This window comes from Ammodytes marinus, assembly GCF_949987685.1.
Source record: "Ammodytes marinus genome assembly, chromosome: 10".
Classification (NCBI taxonomy): Eukaryota; Metazoa; Chordata; class Actinopteri; order Uranoscopiformes; family Ammodytidae; genus Ammodytes; species Ammodytes marinus.
Window position 1 is genome coordinate 26,395,622 of NC_137214.1, and position 15,902 is coordinate 26,411,523.

Sequence of the window (15,902 nt, forward strand, 5' to 3'; positions counted from 1 at the left end):
TCACAACAAAAAATGTCGACATAACAATGGTGGAAGCAGAAATATAAACACTATAAGTATGACAGACTGTATTAAATATAGCCCCCCTATTCACCCCAACATGACCTTCAGTACTTTTCTGTCAGAACCTTGTCATGTCATTGGTGGAGCCCCACATGACAACAGGTGATGACACGGGGATCTGTTGACACCCAATCGGTGTCCGAGCTGAACCCGTTCGCCTCGAGGTCCTATTGTCCCAGTGATTTGTTTGTTTACATGTTAACCTATGACCCCTGGGCTCCTTCCTCTGCCCCTCCTCTTCCCCCTCGTCATCACCACCTCTTTGTCTGAACCTCCCTCACCTCTCCACCCCTCTGTTCCCTTCTCTTCCCTTCCTCAAACATTTCTGCAGACTTGAATCCTCCTTCTTAATAAACCCTCCTTACCTCCTCCTCCATCGTCTCCTCTCCTGCATCTGTGAAGGAGTTTCCTGTCACGGGAAACAGGCCTGATGGTGGAAGGTCAGAAACAGGATGTCCTGCAGGAGAGGAGAGTAGTAGTGGATGATTACAAACTTTGATTGTTTAGTAACTGATTAATTCAAATTATAATTTTTTTGTATTTTATTTCAAAATTATCAGATTTGTTTGACTTTGAGTCTGAAAGAGAAGGGAACATTTTGTAAATTTTATTCTCATAACTGGTTAAACCAACTTTCCTCACAGGCAAAACATTGGATCCCTGGAACACTGTTTGAAGTCAGAAAGCTACCCGAAAAGTTAATGTTTCACTGTTGTTTACAGCAGCAGGGCACAGTTGTGTTTAGAAATGATTTACATTTGGTCCCAGGTGCACTTGTTTATGAAATGAATCCCTGGCAGCTTGTTCTGCAAAGGGGATGATGATGCATACCGTACTGTTTGTTTGTGAATGTAGAATTATCACAGCAACAAGTACTGAGTAGTAATGAAGGTGGATCTGACATTTTTTTCAAATCAAATCTGCTTAAATAGAAATGTGCACAATACTAACGATATACGTACACTGTGTGTATTATTTTATTGTCCTGTTATTGAACTGATTATATAAAGGCGACACGCTGCTATGGAGACAGAGGAAGCAGTAGCATCATAACACTTAAGTTTGTATGTCTGCGGGGTTAAATGTTTCTTCCTGTGATTGTGGATCTTCCGCCATCTCACCCACATCTACTGACCTACATGCCCCCCCCCCCCCACCCCACACACACACACACACCCTTTCACATTAAACAAATATTGCATGTAGAAACGTCTATGCATGCATTGGTTATTTCTGATGTATGGCAGCACAATAGTTGTATTTGTGTATTTGAGTGTATACATGTCTGTACAATTCAAAACCTTCAACTTTGCCTTTGCAAATATAATGGGTCTAAAAAGGAATGAAAACATGAACATTGATTTTATTTCCAGCTGATTACATTAACACAGCAAGTATTCTTCCATGCAGACGCCGTGACATTTCAAGCACATGACATTTGCAAAGAAAATTACATTATCTACAATAAATGTATTCATCCCATGATCACGATTATTGCACTATTCTTTTTAATTTTATTCATGGAAGAAGGTCTCAGATCAGGGCCTATTTGTGTTGTAGTGTCTTAGTGTTGTTAGTAAGCTTTGGTGAAACTGAAAATACATGCTATTCTTACAATGAGTGTACCTGATATTAATTTATAATATGAGGCATACATAACTGTTCTGTGAGAATTGAATGGAGAGAAATCTGAAATGTATCAAGTGCACTGTATATTTTCAATGGCCTGTGGTATATAAGATAGTATTATAATTAATCAGGTTTGTATTCAGTCAGTTCTGTATCATAAGTGTGTTCTCCCTGCTTTGCCACGATGTTGAGCTATAGGTGGGGGAAGCGCAATAGTTGTACAGTGTCTTGAATAGATCTCAGCTAGAACATCCATTTTGCTCTCACTCCCATTTATCTCCCATGCAGAGAAACAAATTACCACTAACTGCGAGCCATCATTGGGAATAGTGGTAATGATCATTTCTTCTCAGGGAAACGGTTTTATCTTTCAGGTTCGTTTAATCTCTGAATCCAACACAGAGAAACGCTGTGAGAGCATCTCCGTTATAATTGAATTGCGCTGTATATAAATCACAAACAGGTCTGCATGGCTGAGGGAGACACATTCAGATAAAACTAGTATATACTCAGTCACACTCTGACTCAGTAGTGGCACATTCTACTAATTTATACACTTTTATCTTTAATCCAATTCTTAAGGTTCACATTTATAAAAAAAACCCAAAACAAAACTAATCTCTGTTACATCATGAATGTGGAGCCAGCAATTCTGGAAAAAATACTTGTTATCAAAATCACTTTTTGATAGAACTAACAGTCTAAAAATGCCTATGCTATTTATTAACATTTGGTTATTATTATTTTTCAGAAAACACCCAGCACAGATATGTAGCGGATCCTGAGGAGATATTCACTGATTTTGACAACACGTATTCTCCAGAATCACTGATTTCACCTTTAAATGGTAACTACAGTGAATCATTTTGCCCTCCAGTGGCCAAAAGCATTCATTGCAGGTAAATGAAACTGAATTTACAAATCAAGCGTATTATTCAGGCTTTTTAATATAGCATGTGTGTCTGGAGTCCACATGCTGGGGTTCTTTCTCTGAGTGAAGCCACATTACCTTCTCCCTGGTTAAAAGGCTGCAGCTGCCAAAGCAGTGCACTTCCTGCCTGAGAGGAACAAGTGGTCTGCAGCTGCCTCTTAAAAGTCCACCTGAAATTAAAATTATTTTGTTTTTGTCTGCTACAGTACAGCACACATATCTGATCTGTTAATCATAGTTATTGGTTCTCCTTGGAGTAAAATGTACCTTTAAGTCTCCATTCTCATCTCACCTGTGATTGTGAGCGGTTCTGGAGAAAGCTTGATGTCAAAATTACCTTTTGTCAAAATCAGTGAATATCTCTTCATGATCTGTCGGTACTGTGTCTGTGGTGAAAATCATTTCTGGTGCTTGAGATATTTAATGATTTTGAAAAAGTGATTTTGACAACAAGCATTCTCCAGAATTGCTGACTCCACCTTTAACGTCTGTTTCCCATTCAATTTGTGTTCCCTTTATTTGACCTTAACCCCACATCCTCTTCTCTTATATGAGTTCAATCCAACAGTAACCCTCCTCTCTTAAATGCCTAACCAGAACCTAACCTTAACCTAATGTACACTCTAACCAAATCTTTGGAGAGTCGCATCTGGGCAAAACATACTTAGAAACAAGACAAGTATTTATAGGGAGTATTTTATAGGCTACACACGTCAGATCTTTTGTAGGCCGACCTCAATAAATGTAAAGCTGCTTCTGCGACTTCCTCTGTTGCAGTGCACATTTCACACATCATCATAGTACAAAATTATTTCATCATTAGAAAAATAACTACTTGCTCCGTTGCTATGCTCCTCATACATACATGTGCTTTCATACAGACATTGATTGATCACATATGGCTTGTACAGCGGTTTCCTAAAAATAAAAGCCACATGCTGCGCAGCTGCTGCCTGAGAGCACTGTACATTTTCATAGTACTATCGATACTATGAAAAAGGTCACGCCATTAAGGTCTGGTCATTACAAATACACAAACAGGGGTGGCACAGAGATGGAAATGTCCTTGGAAAAAGATTAAAAGAAACGTGTGGTTTGTTTCTTCTCTGGAGGTGCTGTCCCTCTGTCTGATCTGAGTCTTTGATCTGTGATGAAACCTCTAAAGAACGGCTAATGAACGCTGCCAGACGGCGGAAGCTGATTTTCATCAGCAGAGCACTAGTTTACAAAGCCAGGAATCCTGAGAACAGATGTGAACTGGGTTTTTTAGAACCAGATTGTGATTTGGGAATTTGTATACGTATTTCTGGGCCTAGGTGTGCTGGTTATAGCCATACAGGCTATTTTATCAATGTTGAAATGACTGGTCAAACATATACTGTACACCGGACTTGCTCGACAGCATCATCAAAGGTGTAGTCAGCTATTCTGGAGAACACCTGTTGTCAGAATCCCTTTTTGTCAAAAATCTCCTAACAATCTGCTTCCTGTCCGTACTGTGTGTGAAAGTGAAGCGAAGTGTGAAAAAAAAATCTGGTGCTAATACACAGCCTAGGCTCTGTAAACTGGTATGTTAAAGGAGCTGTAAGCGGAATGGTTCTTTTAGCTAACTTCCAGTCAGTTACTGCAGTTAGCAGTCCCCTCGCTGGTCCCTACGTCACCACATTAATGCACTGCGGTCTTCGAGCAGCAAGTTATCTAGCACATCTCAGATCCATAAGTGTGATAAAACCTGATAGAAAACATCAAAACAGACATTGGGAAGGATGTTTACCTGCTCTGCCATTGTAGGCGCATAAACACCCATGTGTCGCTCTGTCATGCACCGGCAGTGAGAGCATGAGTGAGACGGGTGCGGAAGGGTGTCGGTTTGTAGCGTTCTCTCTTAAGATCGGATAAAGTTTCGGGATACTACTTAAAGTGTATTTGCTTAATTCATGCAGGGCAGCTGACCAAGAGATTGGCTTTATGAAACGTGCACATTGTGTAAGTGATTACTGTATGAATAAAGAGCAATTTAACACTTATATTAATATAAATAAACCGCTTACTTCACCTTTAACAAAGGGTCCCACCATAGCTGGCAACATGCCCGTTTACAGAGCCTAGCTTGTGAATTATCAGATGGGGTCATCTGCCATCGATAATCAATTGTATAAATATAGCCTGCAATATTGAACATCAATTATTATAATGTATATCATTGCATCTTAATCTAATTATAATTAAGTTAATTATAAATGGTTCAGGTTAAATAAATAAAAAATAAGAACTATTTAACTAAATGACAATGCAGTCTTTTATGTGGTACCTTAAAACAGGCTAATGAAAATAAAGCAATCCACAGAAGATCATGGAATAACTGTTTAACACCTTGATTTCAGATCGGAGTGACAGCTGACTGAGCCAATCAGGCAACAGAATAAGTTTATCACTTAAGTTTCACTTTTTGAATTCACTTACAGAAAAAAAGGTCGGGACCAGGCTAAACGTAAAGGATAAATCTCCATGGTAACTTCTGTCCCTCCGCTTTTATGCAACCGGATCATGGCTAACGCAAGCCAGGATAACCGAAATATCCTAGGTTAATCCCTTATCTTAGTTTTATGCAATAGGCCCCAGGTCCACACGTCTTTGCTTATCACCTTAACACCACTGCGATCATATTCCGCTGCTGAACCTCATGTGCGGGACCAGTGCATTTGTTTGCTTCCTTCATGTGTAATTCCTCTCTTTCCTCCTTTTGTTTGGTATTTTCTTTGCTTCTTCCTCTTAACATTCTTGGTTTGAAGAGACTAGAACCTTTGTCATAATAAAGAACCCAGGGCTCTGTATTATAATTTCTTAAAGCTGTCATTATTGTATCGTTCGTCATAGGACATTTTATAAATCATGAAGAAATAGTTGGCCTATTCTGGTGTTTGGCTTTTGGTATGGTGCTATGTTGCATGGTTTACACTTCATGGTTTCATAAAGTGAAATAAGTATAGGGTACTACTTGTAATACCAATAGGTGCACGCCACTCACACCCACAGCAATAGAAGAAAGCATCATGTTGTAAAGTGCCTTGTAGCACATATTCAGCGTAAACTATACACACCAGATTGTCAGAGGAGAGATGCTGCCATCTTGTGGAGAAACACAAAGCTGCTCCATCATTGTGATCCAAGCACTGCTCTGCTTTTGTACTCAGCACAGCTACAAGATCAAAGTCCTGTCTATTTCATGATCCGAAGGGTGAAACTTCAAAGCACTACATATTGTTAGAGTTCATAAAAAGTACACCGGTGGAGTTCACTGGTAGCAATAGGATGAGGAGTGCTAAGAGCATGAGGAGGAAGAGGAGTACTAGTAGTAGTAGTAGTTGAATTATTCATTTGCATCAGTATTAGGAATATGAAGCACTAACTACTACTAGTGGGTTCTTTAGTTCGGAATAACTGGCTTTTTAATCATAAATATTTGAGAAAGACAATGTTTGTGGAATAATTTGTATTTAAAACTGTACACTGTGTAGAAGTCATCACAGGCATGACACTGATTTTGTCATTCGTCATCATTGATAAACACTGTAGAACACTTAAATTAAAAATCAGGCAAAAAATCTAATTAAAAATATCAATCTCCCCTTGTTTAATGATTCTGACTGATGTGATTACTCCTACATATTTAATCAGGCACTTAGTAAAAACACTGAGATTGATGAAAATAATAAAAATCACATGAAAAAATATCTCATACATGCTATTAATTATATTATATAAATGAATGAGATCAGCGCTGCTTAATTCCCAGCAGAGCTTCTGCTAATTAGCTCAAAGCCATTTTACAAAACACCCCGATTACAAAGAAAGTACAAAAACAAAACAATACATGGCCATGATTAAAGCAAATATCTGAAAGCACTTTCTATTCTTTTAAATCAAATAACAAAGCACACAAGCATGTATGGAGACCATTATAACTATAAAAAGGATAGTAAAAAGGGCATTTCATCATAAAAAAACAAAAGAACTGTAAGCAGATACTTTTGTTTCCGCATTCAAACAAAGTGAGATTAAAAACAATGTTTCAGTGATCTACAGACAGCAGGCAGCGAGGCACGAGGAGGTCTGTGTGACCGCATGAATGAAATAATGATGTTTTGGCACGAAAAGCTCTCCCTCTAATGGTGGCTCTGTGACATCACACTTACCCTGTACTAATGAAACTGCAAGCATCGCTTCATCCTTTTTAAACAGTAGAACGATTGGCCTTAAACTCCCTTTAATTTCTAAAACGACAAACAGAGATCATCTGAACGCCTGTGATAAACTATACAAAGGAAACAAATATGAACTTAGTAAATTGGGTACACAAACGGGTGGCACAGAAGTGGAAGAATGTTCAGTTTACTTCCCTGCATTTGAGAAGCTCCCCTCTGCTTCTATCTATGAACGTACTACACCATTTGCATTTTCTGCTTTGTTTTCTGAGCAACTGGTTGTTTCTATTTTAGGTTTTTATTTAGGTAATTTTTTTAAAGTTTGGTTTTAGTTTTAGCTAGTTTAAGTTTCCACAGGATCAATGAAGGTTTAGCATTTTGGTTGAGTGATTAAGAAACTGATTGACTCCATTATCAATATTCTGAGAGTAACGGCATGAAATTACAATGTTTCCCTGTGCAGACGCACACGCGTACACACACACACCTCAGTTAATAAAAGAGCAGCATGCTGCTGAAGAAGGCATCCACATTTTTACGCATGCCACCTTTTTCAAACGTACCTTAACTAGATAAAACTCCTGGAATTCCCATTGCATAGAACAAAGGTCACACTGTTGTCCATATTAGCAACAAAAAAAAGGAATGTGACTATGGTTCTAATTTCAAAATGTGTAGCCTATAACTTGCAACAAGAGACTGAGACACGGTAAAAAATAGGGGGTGAAACTCAAATGTTTTTTGCTACTCTTTCTCAAAAATAAAAATAAAATGTATTGGTGTTTTTTTTTTTAAATGAAAGGAAATATTTATCAAGTACTTGTCATTTCTTCAGCTCTTGAAAAATCTTAGTCAGTCATTACTTCTCACTCTTGGATAAAAAGAAGAGTACTGTTACTGTACACTGATGGCTCAGATGGATCTAAACAAACAGATTGAATGGAAAATTCAAGGATTTCAAAGACCTGTGGGAACTCTGCATCATGTGTGCCTGCAGGAGTTCTTGTATCCTGTTAGAAATTTGGTTTCTTAGAAATCTTGTTTTTCTCCGGGTGAACTGACACAGGCCATCACAATGTAGAAACTAAACGATAACTACATACAAGTCTATGTATAAAATGTGAAATGTTCATCAGTGCTTTGTGCAACTTACAGTATGTCTTTTTTTCCCCCAAATCACTTTTATGTGCAAATGAACAAAGACTTGAATCCTTCTGACAGTTGTTTGGTGTTGGTCTAGTCCGAGTGAAGGGAGAGGGCGATCTTCAGGCAGCCCAGCTCTTTGCCCTGGCTGCCTAGGACGCCCTGTACACGGTAGTTCCCGTTGGTCAGCCAGTAGGGCAGGTCCATGTAGGGCAAGTAGAAGTCAGACTGAGGCAGAGAGTACGCACCCTAAAGAGGAGGAGGAAGAGAAGGGGGGTTAAGACTTTGTTCAGACAAGCAGGAGGTCTTAAAAAAATCAGGGGCATTCTTGGCACTCAAACGTGTACATAAGTTCCTATTTATCCACTTCTAACAGCTGTTTGCTATTTCATTAAAGGTGCACTATGCAGTTTCAAGGGGAAGGGGATTTGTTTACATCTGCAGATCCTGCAGTTAGTTTACTAAATATATTTTCTCTACATGTAATTGTTAGTATTGAATATTACTTTCATCATAAATTAAAACTAAATTATTTTAAGGCACCTGTAACCGAACGTAAAACTATGGGCCTTGCTCCTGTAAACAACAGCAGGGAAACAGTTTCTTTTCAGGTAGCTTTCTAAGTGCAAACAGTGTCGCAGGGATCCAATTCTCTTGTGAGGAAAGTTTGTTTATTCAGTTATAGGAATTTACCTTAGACAATGTTCACTCCTGACACACCCAAAGTTACATAGTGCACCTTAAATAGGGGAATACCACCCATTCAGTTAGTTCACTAGGTTTTAGGCTCATCCAAATGTCACGGATAGCAACAGTGTTTATGTAGGTTTGTATTTTAACGCAGGTCTGGATGCTAAAAAAATATGTTTTTATCTTCAAATTATGTATTTCAACTATTTTAGCTGAATGCTGAAAACATATTATAATTGAAAAATATGTGGAATGAATGTTTATTTTGCCACGCTCATGAAACATGTCATCATACACAACATTTCTGTAAGCATTCAACAAGGGACAACAAAGGACTCAGTGGAAAAGACTCACAGCTTTGAATGGGCAGTGGCAGGGCAGTCCATATGTGTGCAGTGGTTCGGGACAGTCCTGTCCGGGGGGGATCAGCTGGTTCAGAAGATCACAGCCGTCCTTATAGTGACAGCTGCCTATCTCCTCCAAACAGGGGACCGTCACCCAGAAACCTGCCACCTCCTTCTCCAGGGTCACATTCAACTGATGGGGGGTATAGAAAAAGTTTGACTTAATTGTTATCGGTTTGAAGGCTCTTTTATGAGATCTTCGTCCACAATTATGCAGCCTCAAGTAAAATGTATATATAGAAAAAAAGAAAGAGGAATGATGTTCTTCTTATGCTAAATAAAGTTGCCTTACTACGAAAAATATATGCTAAAAAGTAAAAAAAAATGTAACTCAAAATATGAGAGAATGTGATTTGACAAGTGGGAGATGTTGGTTTCACTGATACAGCACCCGAAAAGAGGAACAACAAGACTGTTTACAATGATTAAAGAATGAAGTGTGACCACAGAGGAGACCTTGAGCTGGGATCTGAGAAAGTCACATGAGAAAGAGGAAGAGAGTCTCTGCTATCAGAGAGAAGTGATAACGTTCTTAGTAACATAACTTCACCTCACTCTGGTTGTCAAAGGGAGTTCAGAGACCTGACACATTTCAATCCAAATCATTTTGCACTGTGACAAAAACTAAAAACCTATCTTTTATGTATCTGGTGGTGTATTCTGTTCCTTTAAGCAGGCTCTTTATATTGGTTCATTTATACTGTATTAGCACCTTACAGTCTTGATGTCAACATTTCTATAACAGCAAAACAATAATACAATTCTTATACAGAGCAGATGATGAGTAGGTCAGTTTGGAAGCTGTGTTGTAGTTTTGCTTTTACTGCTGTACATGTGATCAAAGTCAAAACTGTATACAGTATATGATATGAAACCATGAAACCCACTGAGTCAGGTGGTTTCTAATCCCTGCTAGCCACACACACACACACACACACACACACACACACACACACACACACACACACACACACACACACACACACACACACACACACACACACACACACACACACACACACACACACACACACACACACACACACACACACACACACACACACACACACACACACACACACACACACACACACACACACACACACATGCCGCTTTACAGGCAGAAGTGGTGGCTCATAAAACTACTGCTGGATAAACAAACAACAACCTGCAGACCTTCATGCTGACTTATCAGAGAACAAACAGGAACATTGCACCACAAACCGCACAAGATTCCTGAGCCTTCTACAACTCGATTAAATACACAAAGCACACCATTACCCAGACTCCATTTAGACAACATAACTTTAGGGCATTCCAAGGATAAACATAGTATTAATTTCCAAGTTTTCTCTCGGAATACTGAATGGGTCTTTGATAGAAAGAACCTCATGAGTTGCACTTTGTCTGTTGTTGATCACAGCTCAGTTCAAAGTACACAACACTGTGCGCTCACATGAATCCAGAAACATTTCACTCGAGTTTTGAGAAACATTGTATTCTCAAGCTCAAACAAGGCAGGAATACCAGTGAGTGAGCTAATCATTGCCTTATAACTCACTTAACTAAAAACTAAGTCATCTATTTGAATAAGGCTCTAAAGATAGTTGAACACACCCTGAGGCGCCCTTCTGACATTGACAACAACAACAGTAGGCCGGGTGGAATCCCATTTTAAGGACAGGGTCAGTGTACTCACCGACAGAGGAGCAGCCATCTCCACAGAAGTGGATCCAGAAGCGGAAGCGGCCAGGTTTCCAGGGATGGAAATGGGATCCGGAGACACAGTCAGAGTCTTCAGTACAGCTGGGTCATCTGGCTTCCCACAGTTCTTCCAGTCAAAGCCCCGAACCTCCACACCACACACAGTTACACATGACACAGTCAGTCAACAAACACCAGTGTTTCCCTAAATGTTTGGCTATTAAAATACAAATAATAGACATTTCAAATTCCTGTGTCCAAGTGTAACGATGTAATTCAGATTTCTGAATGTGTTTTGCCGACCTTCCAGACAGGTTTTAGTTCATTCCCAGAAAATCAACTTGCCCAGACTTGAAACCTTACACAAGTAGGCCTAATCCATCACATCTGTGTAGGCCTATCTTTGTCTGCAATCCCACAAAGGAAAAAAAAGACCTGATTGTTTGATTCTAGTATCAACTATGTGTTTGTATTAATTTAATACATATTATGTCTTGTAAGCCTCAGTAACAGTAGCATATTGTGACACTTAAATAAGCCTACCTTTAAGATGTCAGGGGTAGCATACTTCCATAGCACAATATCCCCTATTGAATAATGTTCCCTGTACAAAATCACTGTAGGCCCACTACACCACTTATGCCATAGTATATAGCCTACCCTTAAATAATAAGTGGAGCATGTTTTCAGACTACTTCCTGCAGCGAAGGCAGAGAGGACATGCACATATTTGCATGTGTACAGGTCAAAAGGCAATGCAAAACATTCAATTTCAAAATAGAGATCACTTCCATTCCCAAAGCACTCTTTCAAAGTCTCTGGCTGCTGCTGTGGTGGTGGTCTCACCTGTGCCTTGGTGACCCTCTTCAGTCCTGTGCTGCAGTCCACCTGAGTCAACACTAAAGCCAGAACCAGGCTCAGAGCGACCGTCACATATTGCAGTCTATCCATTATGTTGTCTCTGAGATACGCAGATCCCGAAGCGAAACAGGGGAGAAATCAGTCCGCTGAGGCGATAAGCCGTTAAACGGAGCGTTAACGGGACCTGAATGAGGAACCGCTGAAGTTGCAGCGCTTGCAGTCTCTTCCGTGTTTACTCTGCCGCCCAGTCTGTCACGTGACCGTCATGTCACTTGTATCCTTGTATCCAGAAGCCTTGGTGTCATTGGTTGTTGTTATGTATACTGTTATTGCACATTTAAAAAGAATACAAAAATTATAAAATATGGAGTGTACTGTAATTTTTGTAGGATTGAATCTGTAATGTTGTTTTGTATTATTATTCTGTAGTCAAATAATATGGCAAAAATAATACAATTTGTAAACCTGTTTTAGGCTAAGAATGAACTTAATGTGTATTTGAACATTCAATGGTATAAATGACATTAGAAAAAAATACAATTACCATTTCAGACACGTGTTTGTATTTCATTTATTTTTGCATGTTGGGGAAGGGTAGGCCCTACATTGATTAAACTTCATTTAACCTAGGCTACATTGTATTTATTTAGTAGATCTGTATTTGTGTCTTCCATTAATTTATCAATGTTTTATTTGATATCCTTGGGCAAGTCATAAGATATTGACCATACTGTATATTTGTATTTAAAACAGCTCTGTTTCATTTTGGTTTATACAAATGGTCAGAAACCAGATCAAACTAATCACTCTTTATTTATGAGGGGACCAGAAATATCTTCTTTTTTCCTCAATTCAGACACACATTATTTATAGGCGTGTAATCTGTTACAGTGTACAAGCCTTGCAATGTTTACTATCTATGAATGTTTCCTGGCAAATGGTTGATATTCTAGTGTAGTTGCAAGTTAGAGCCTGTAGATGTCAGTGTAGGTATACGAAACTCATACACACGCACACACACACACACACACACACACACACACAAACACACACACACACACACACACACACACACACAAACACACACACACAGCTCAGTGTCAAAGGCTGTGACCTTTGCAGCTGATCTGAGGCCTCAGGAGGAAGCAATTCCAAACAGTTTCTAAAAATCGTTTAGCTGATTATTCACGAAAATACATCCATGTGGCAAAGTGTTTGTGATCTGATCTGTGAAAGGATAAGATAGCCTATTATAGGCTACTTATGTTAGCCTACTGAATGACTTATTGCCTGTTTTAAACAGATGCTCTATTATAGCCTACTAAAATCAGACCATATGTTTAACCTACATTTGATTATAATTCAAATAGTGTTGATGAATGAGATGATATGCATATTACAGTTATAATAATGTAACAGCTAGACAATATATCTACCTATTGGCCATTAACTGTCATACAGGCCAGTATTAACATAAAACAAAACATACAATCAATCTGCCTGGGATCTCTTGAAAACAAAATAAGTTAAAACGGACATAAAGAGACACTAGGACTGTTGACAAAAAACGCTACAACATTTAACATTAAAACGGACAGAAAGAGACACGACTGTTGACAAAAAATGCTACAACATTTAACATGAATGCAACGATGTTCTAGCACTCGACTCTCCTATCAGCTCTTGAACGCACCCTGATTCCCATCGTGGGGTCAGCAAAAAAATGCTATTCTACGTGTGATCGTTATAATAAAGGGGTCATTCAGTGAAACACTGACTAGCAAAATTAAATTCAAAATGACAAAGAATCAGTTCATAATGTCAGTCAGAAGAACTATTCTCAATCATCAATATCTCGCTATAGCGTAGGCCTACGCAAATGGTTTGGTCCTAGTGTGCCTGCAGCACGACGGAAGGAGGAGGGGAGCCAGATGATGCTGTTAGTGAAAGGAGGAGGAGGATCGTGTCATCAGTGCACTGAGCGTCTCTCCATCCAGCCCATGTGTTCGAGGGAAGAAAAAATTGAATTGGCTCGCATCCAGACATATGTGCTGCTAGAAAGGACACCTGCGTAATTTTTAGTTTATTTTGAAAATCTGATTGTAAAAAGACAGAGTTTGGAATATCTCATTTCTCTTTTTCCCGAAAAATGCTTCCCTGCTCATCGTCGGCGCAGATGGAGGGATGCGAGGAGGAGAGGGGCGCACACACACAAACAGAGGTAAACCTAAAAGAAGAAGAAAATCTAAAACAGCTCACATGTATGCCTTCTATCCACTTAATGTTGCATTTAAAACCATTCTAACGTGTCCAAAGATGGCTTTTGTGTCTTTCCAGATGGTACATTGTGTGGGCTAATTTAGCCGGTATAATTCGCCGGCCGGCTTCTCCTCGAGGTTATATTGTAGACATGAAAGAGCCGGACCCCTCCCTAAATTTGTGTCGCTCCTCTCGATATTTAAGCGGAGTGGAAAAGGGATGATTTCCCATTATCGAAGAGATAGGTCAGGACGGTTTCATGGGGAAGTTTCATGGGTGATATCTAAATAGATTTTAATCGTTTTTGGAAAGAAATATGGTGACAGTCTTTTTTTAGGCTGTGTGTCCATATCCGTCGGTCTTCACAGAAAGAGCATCGCCTCGGGTTCAAACTGATATTTAGCAGAAGTAGGCTACTCTATAAAAATGTCTCATCTGTCTCCATGGATTTTTCTTAACACACCAAAACCTTCATCACTTCCGCAGTTGCTTCTGATGCTGTCTGTTAGAGGAGTTTACACCTAAAATAAGGTGGTAGGAACTCAACCCACAACTCCTTACAGTGATAATGCCTTGCTTTACCCACTTAAGTATCCCCCAAATTAATGTCCAAACCATTGTGATATGTGTTAGTGAGTGGCTCCACATTTTGACCTATGGAGGACATTAAACCCAAAGTCTTGTGCCTTGCTTCATTCCTTGAGTTAAATGAGGAGCTGAACTCTTCTCCTTGCACAGTCCCACATTTGGAATATAGCTAACAACCCTGCCTTTCCTTTCCTTACACGTTGTTGACAAATCTGACCCATGTTGGTAAAAACAAGTACTGGAAATTGAACCCCCAACCCTAGGAGTGTGTTAATGCCTTGCTCTGGTCATTGACCTGCATTAAGATAACCTTTGCTCTTCTCATTGCATTGCATTGGGATTCAAACCCTTAAACCCGGTCAGTGGTAGTGCCTTGCTCCATCCATTGTCCTATAAAAAGGAAACGGAACTAGCAACCCTGGCTTTGAATAAATTGGACCAGCATCCCCTATCAGTGTTGGTTTTGTTGTAGCTATCAAGTTACTAGGAACTGAATAGTCATTGAAAGTAGTTTCAATTTGACAGTTCAGTATGGCAGCGGCACCTCTAATTTTAAGAGAAGGCGTTTCGTCAACACTTGTACAGAATGAGCGATAGAGGGAATTGTACCGCTCACCCTGTCAGCGTCAGTGCCTTGGTGTCTGCCTTCACTGTGCTCTCTCAGGGGAAATGTGAGCTGACAGTGTGTGAGACTGCAGGTATACGCTGGGGAGAAAGTGGGCCAAGTGCTTCTTCCTGCTGCTGGAGGCTGAATTCTGACTGTCCTTTTATGTCCTTTTTATCAGTGGATTTCAGCTTGGTTTTGTGGCAGACGAAATGTTGACCGCTATTTGTAGAACGACGTGGCAACATTAGGACAATTACGATGATAAAAGGATTGATGATCCATCCATCAAACCAAGTAACAAGCCAAAGATTCCGTGTTCATGAGGGAAACATACTCTATAAAAACAAAACAAAAAAGAAACTAATTCCAGGAGTAATGTAGAATGCATCACAAGGGGACAAAGATTGCCTGAATGCGTCATTAAATAAAGGCTTGACCTGGCTGCAGCAAGGGATTTGAAAGGCCACCGAGTACACTGCAGCAGCAGTGTTCTTCACACTGTCAAAATAATTTCTCAAACACATTTCTCAGTGTTTAAATCTAATGGTATAAGCCCTGTTTCAGACTCACACATACAAATGTGAGATGGCCATTCATCTCCTGGTTACAATCGTTTGGGTTGGTTAGCTTATGCAGTAGTACATTTTCTCTCCTAGTCCAACGTTAAACTTAGTTTTGAAACATGCAACAGCGTTGGTCCAGAGCTTAAAAACACTGCCTAAGGGGCGCCCTTAGCTCAGTTGGTAGGGCGTCCCCCCCATGGGCCTTGGCCAGCAGCGGACCCGGGTTCGATTCCAGCCCGCGGTCGTACTCTGCAT

General features: G+C 39.7%; 2 protein-coding genes across 2 annotated transcripts in view; one reads left to right on the plus strand and one right to left on the minus strand.

The window, feature by feature from the left end:
* Nucleotides 1-6,110: 6,110 nt before the first annotated feature.
* Nucleotides 6,111-11,853, minus strand: gm2a (ganglioside GM2 activator). The gene is made up of 4 exons (XM_080035031.1): nucleotides 11,616-11,853; nucleotides 10,765-10,917; nucleotides 9,016-9,198; nucleotides 6,111-8,220 (listed from the first exon to the last, which is right to left on the minus strand). Exons 1-4 carry the CDS (start codon nucleotides 11,718-11,720, stop codon nucleotides 8,065-8,067), a joined length of 597 nt encoding a protein of 198 aa, XP_079891157.1. The 5' UTR covers nucleotides 11,721-11,853; the 3' UTR covers nucleotides 6,111-8,064.
* Nucleotides 11,854-13,779: 1,926 nt separating this feature from the next.
* The window catches only part of shtn3 (shootin 3), a gene marked incomplete at both ends in the record, with an annotated part of 30,309 nt that continues 28,186 nt past the window's right edge, over nucleotides 13,780-15,902 (plus strand). The window contains one exon of the mRNA XM_080036098.1: nucleotides 13,780-13,851. Within this exon, the coding sequence (XP_079892224.1) occupies nucleotides 13,780-13,851 (72 nt within the window). The remainder of the gene's footprint in view (nucleotides 13,852-15,902) is intronic.

Bases quoted from the DNA above. Each gene is read 5' to 3' on its own strand.
- gm2a (XM_080035031.1), bottom strand. From the start codon at position 11,720: ATGGATAGACTGCAATATGTGACGGTCGCTCTGAGCCTGGTTCTGGCT. The intron at 9,199-10,764 runs GTGAGTACACTG...ACCCCCCATCAG, and splicing joins AGATGGCTGCTCCTCTGTCG to TTGAATGTGACCCTGGAGAA. The intron at 8,221-9,015 runs GTGAGTCTTTTC...CCTCCTCTTTAG, and splicing joins GCCACTGCCCATTCAAAGCT to GGTGCGTACTCTCTGCCTCA.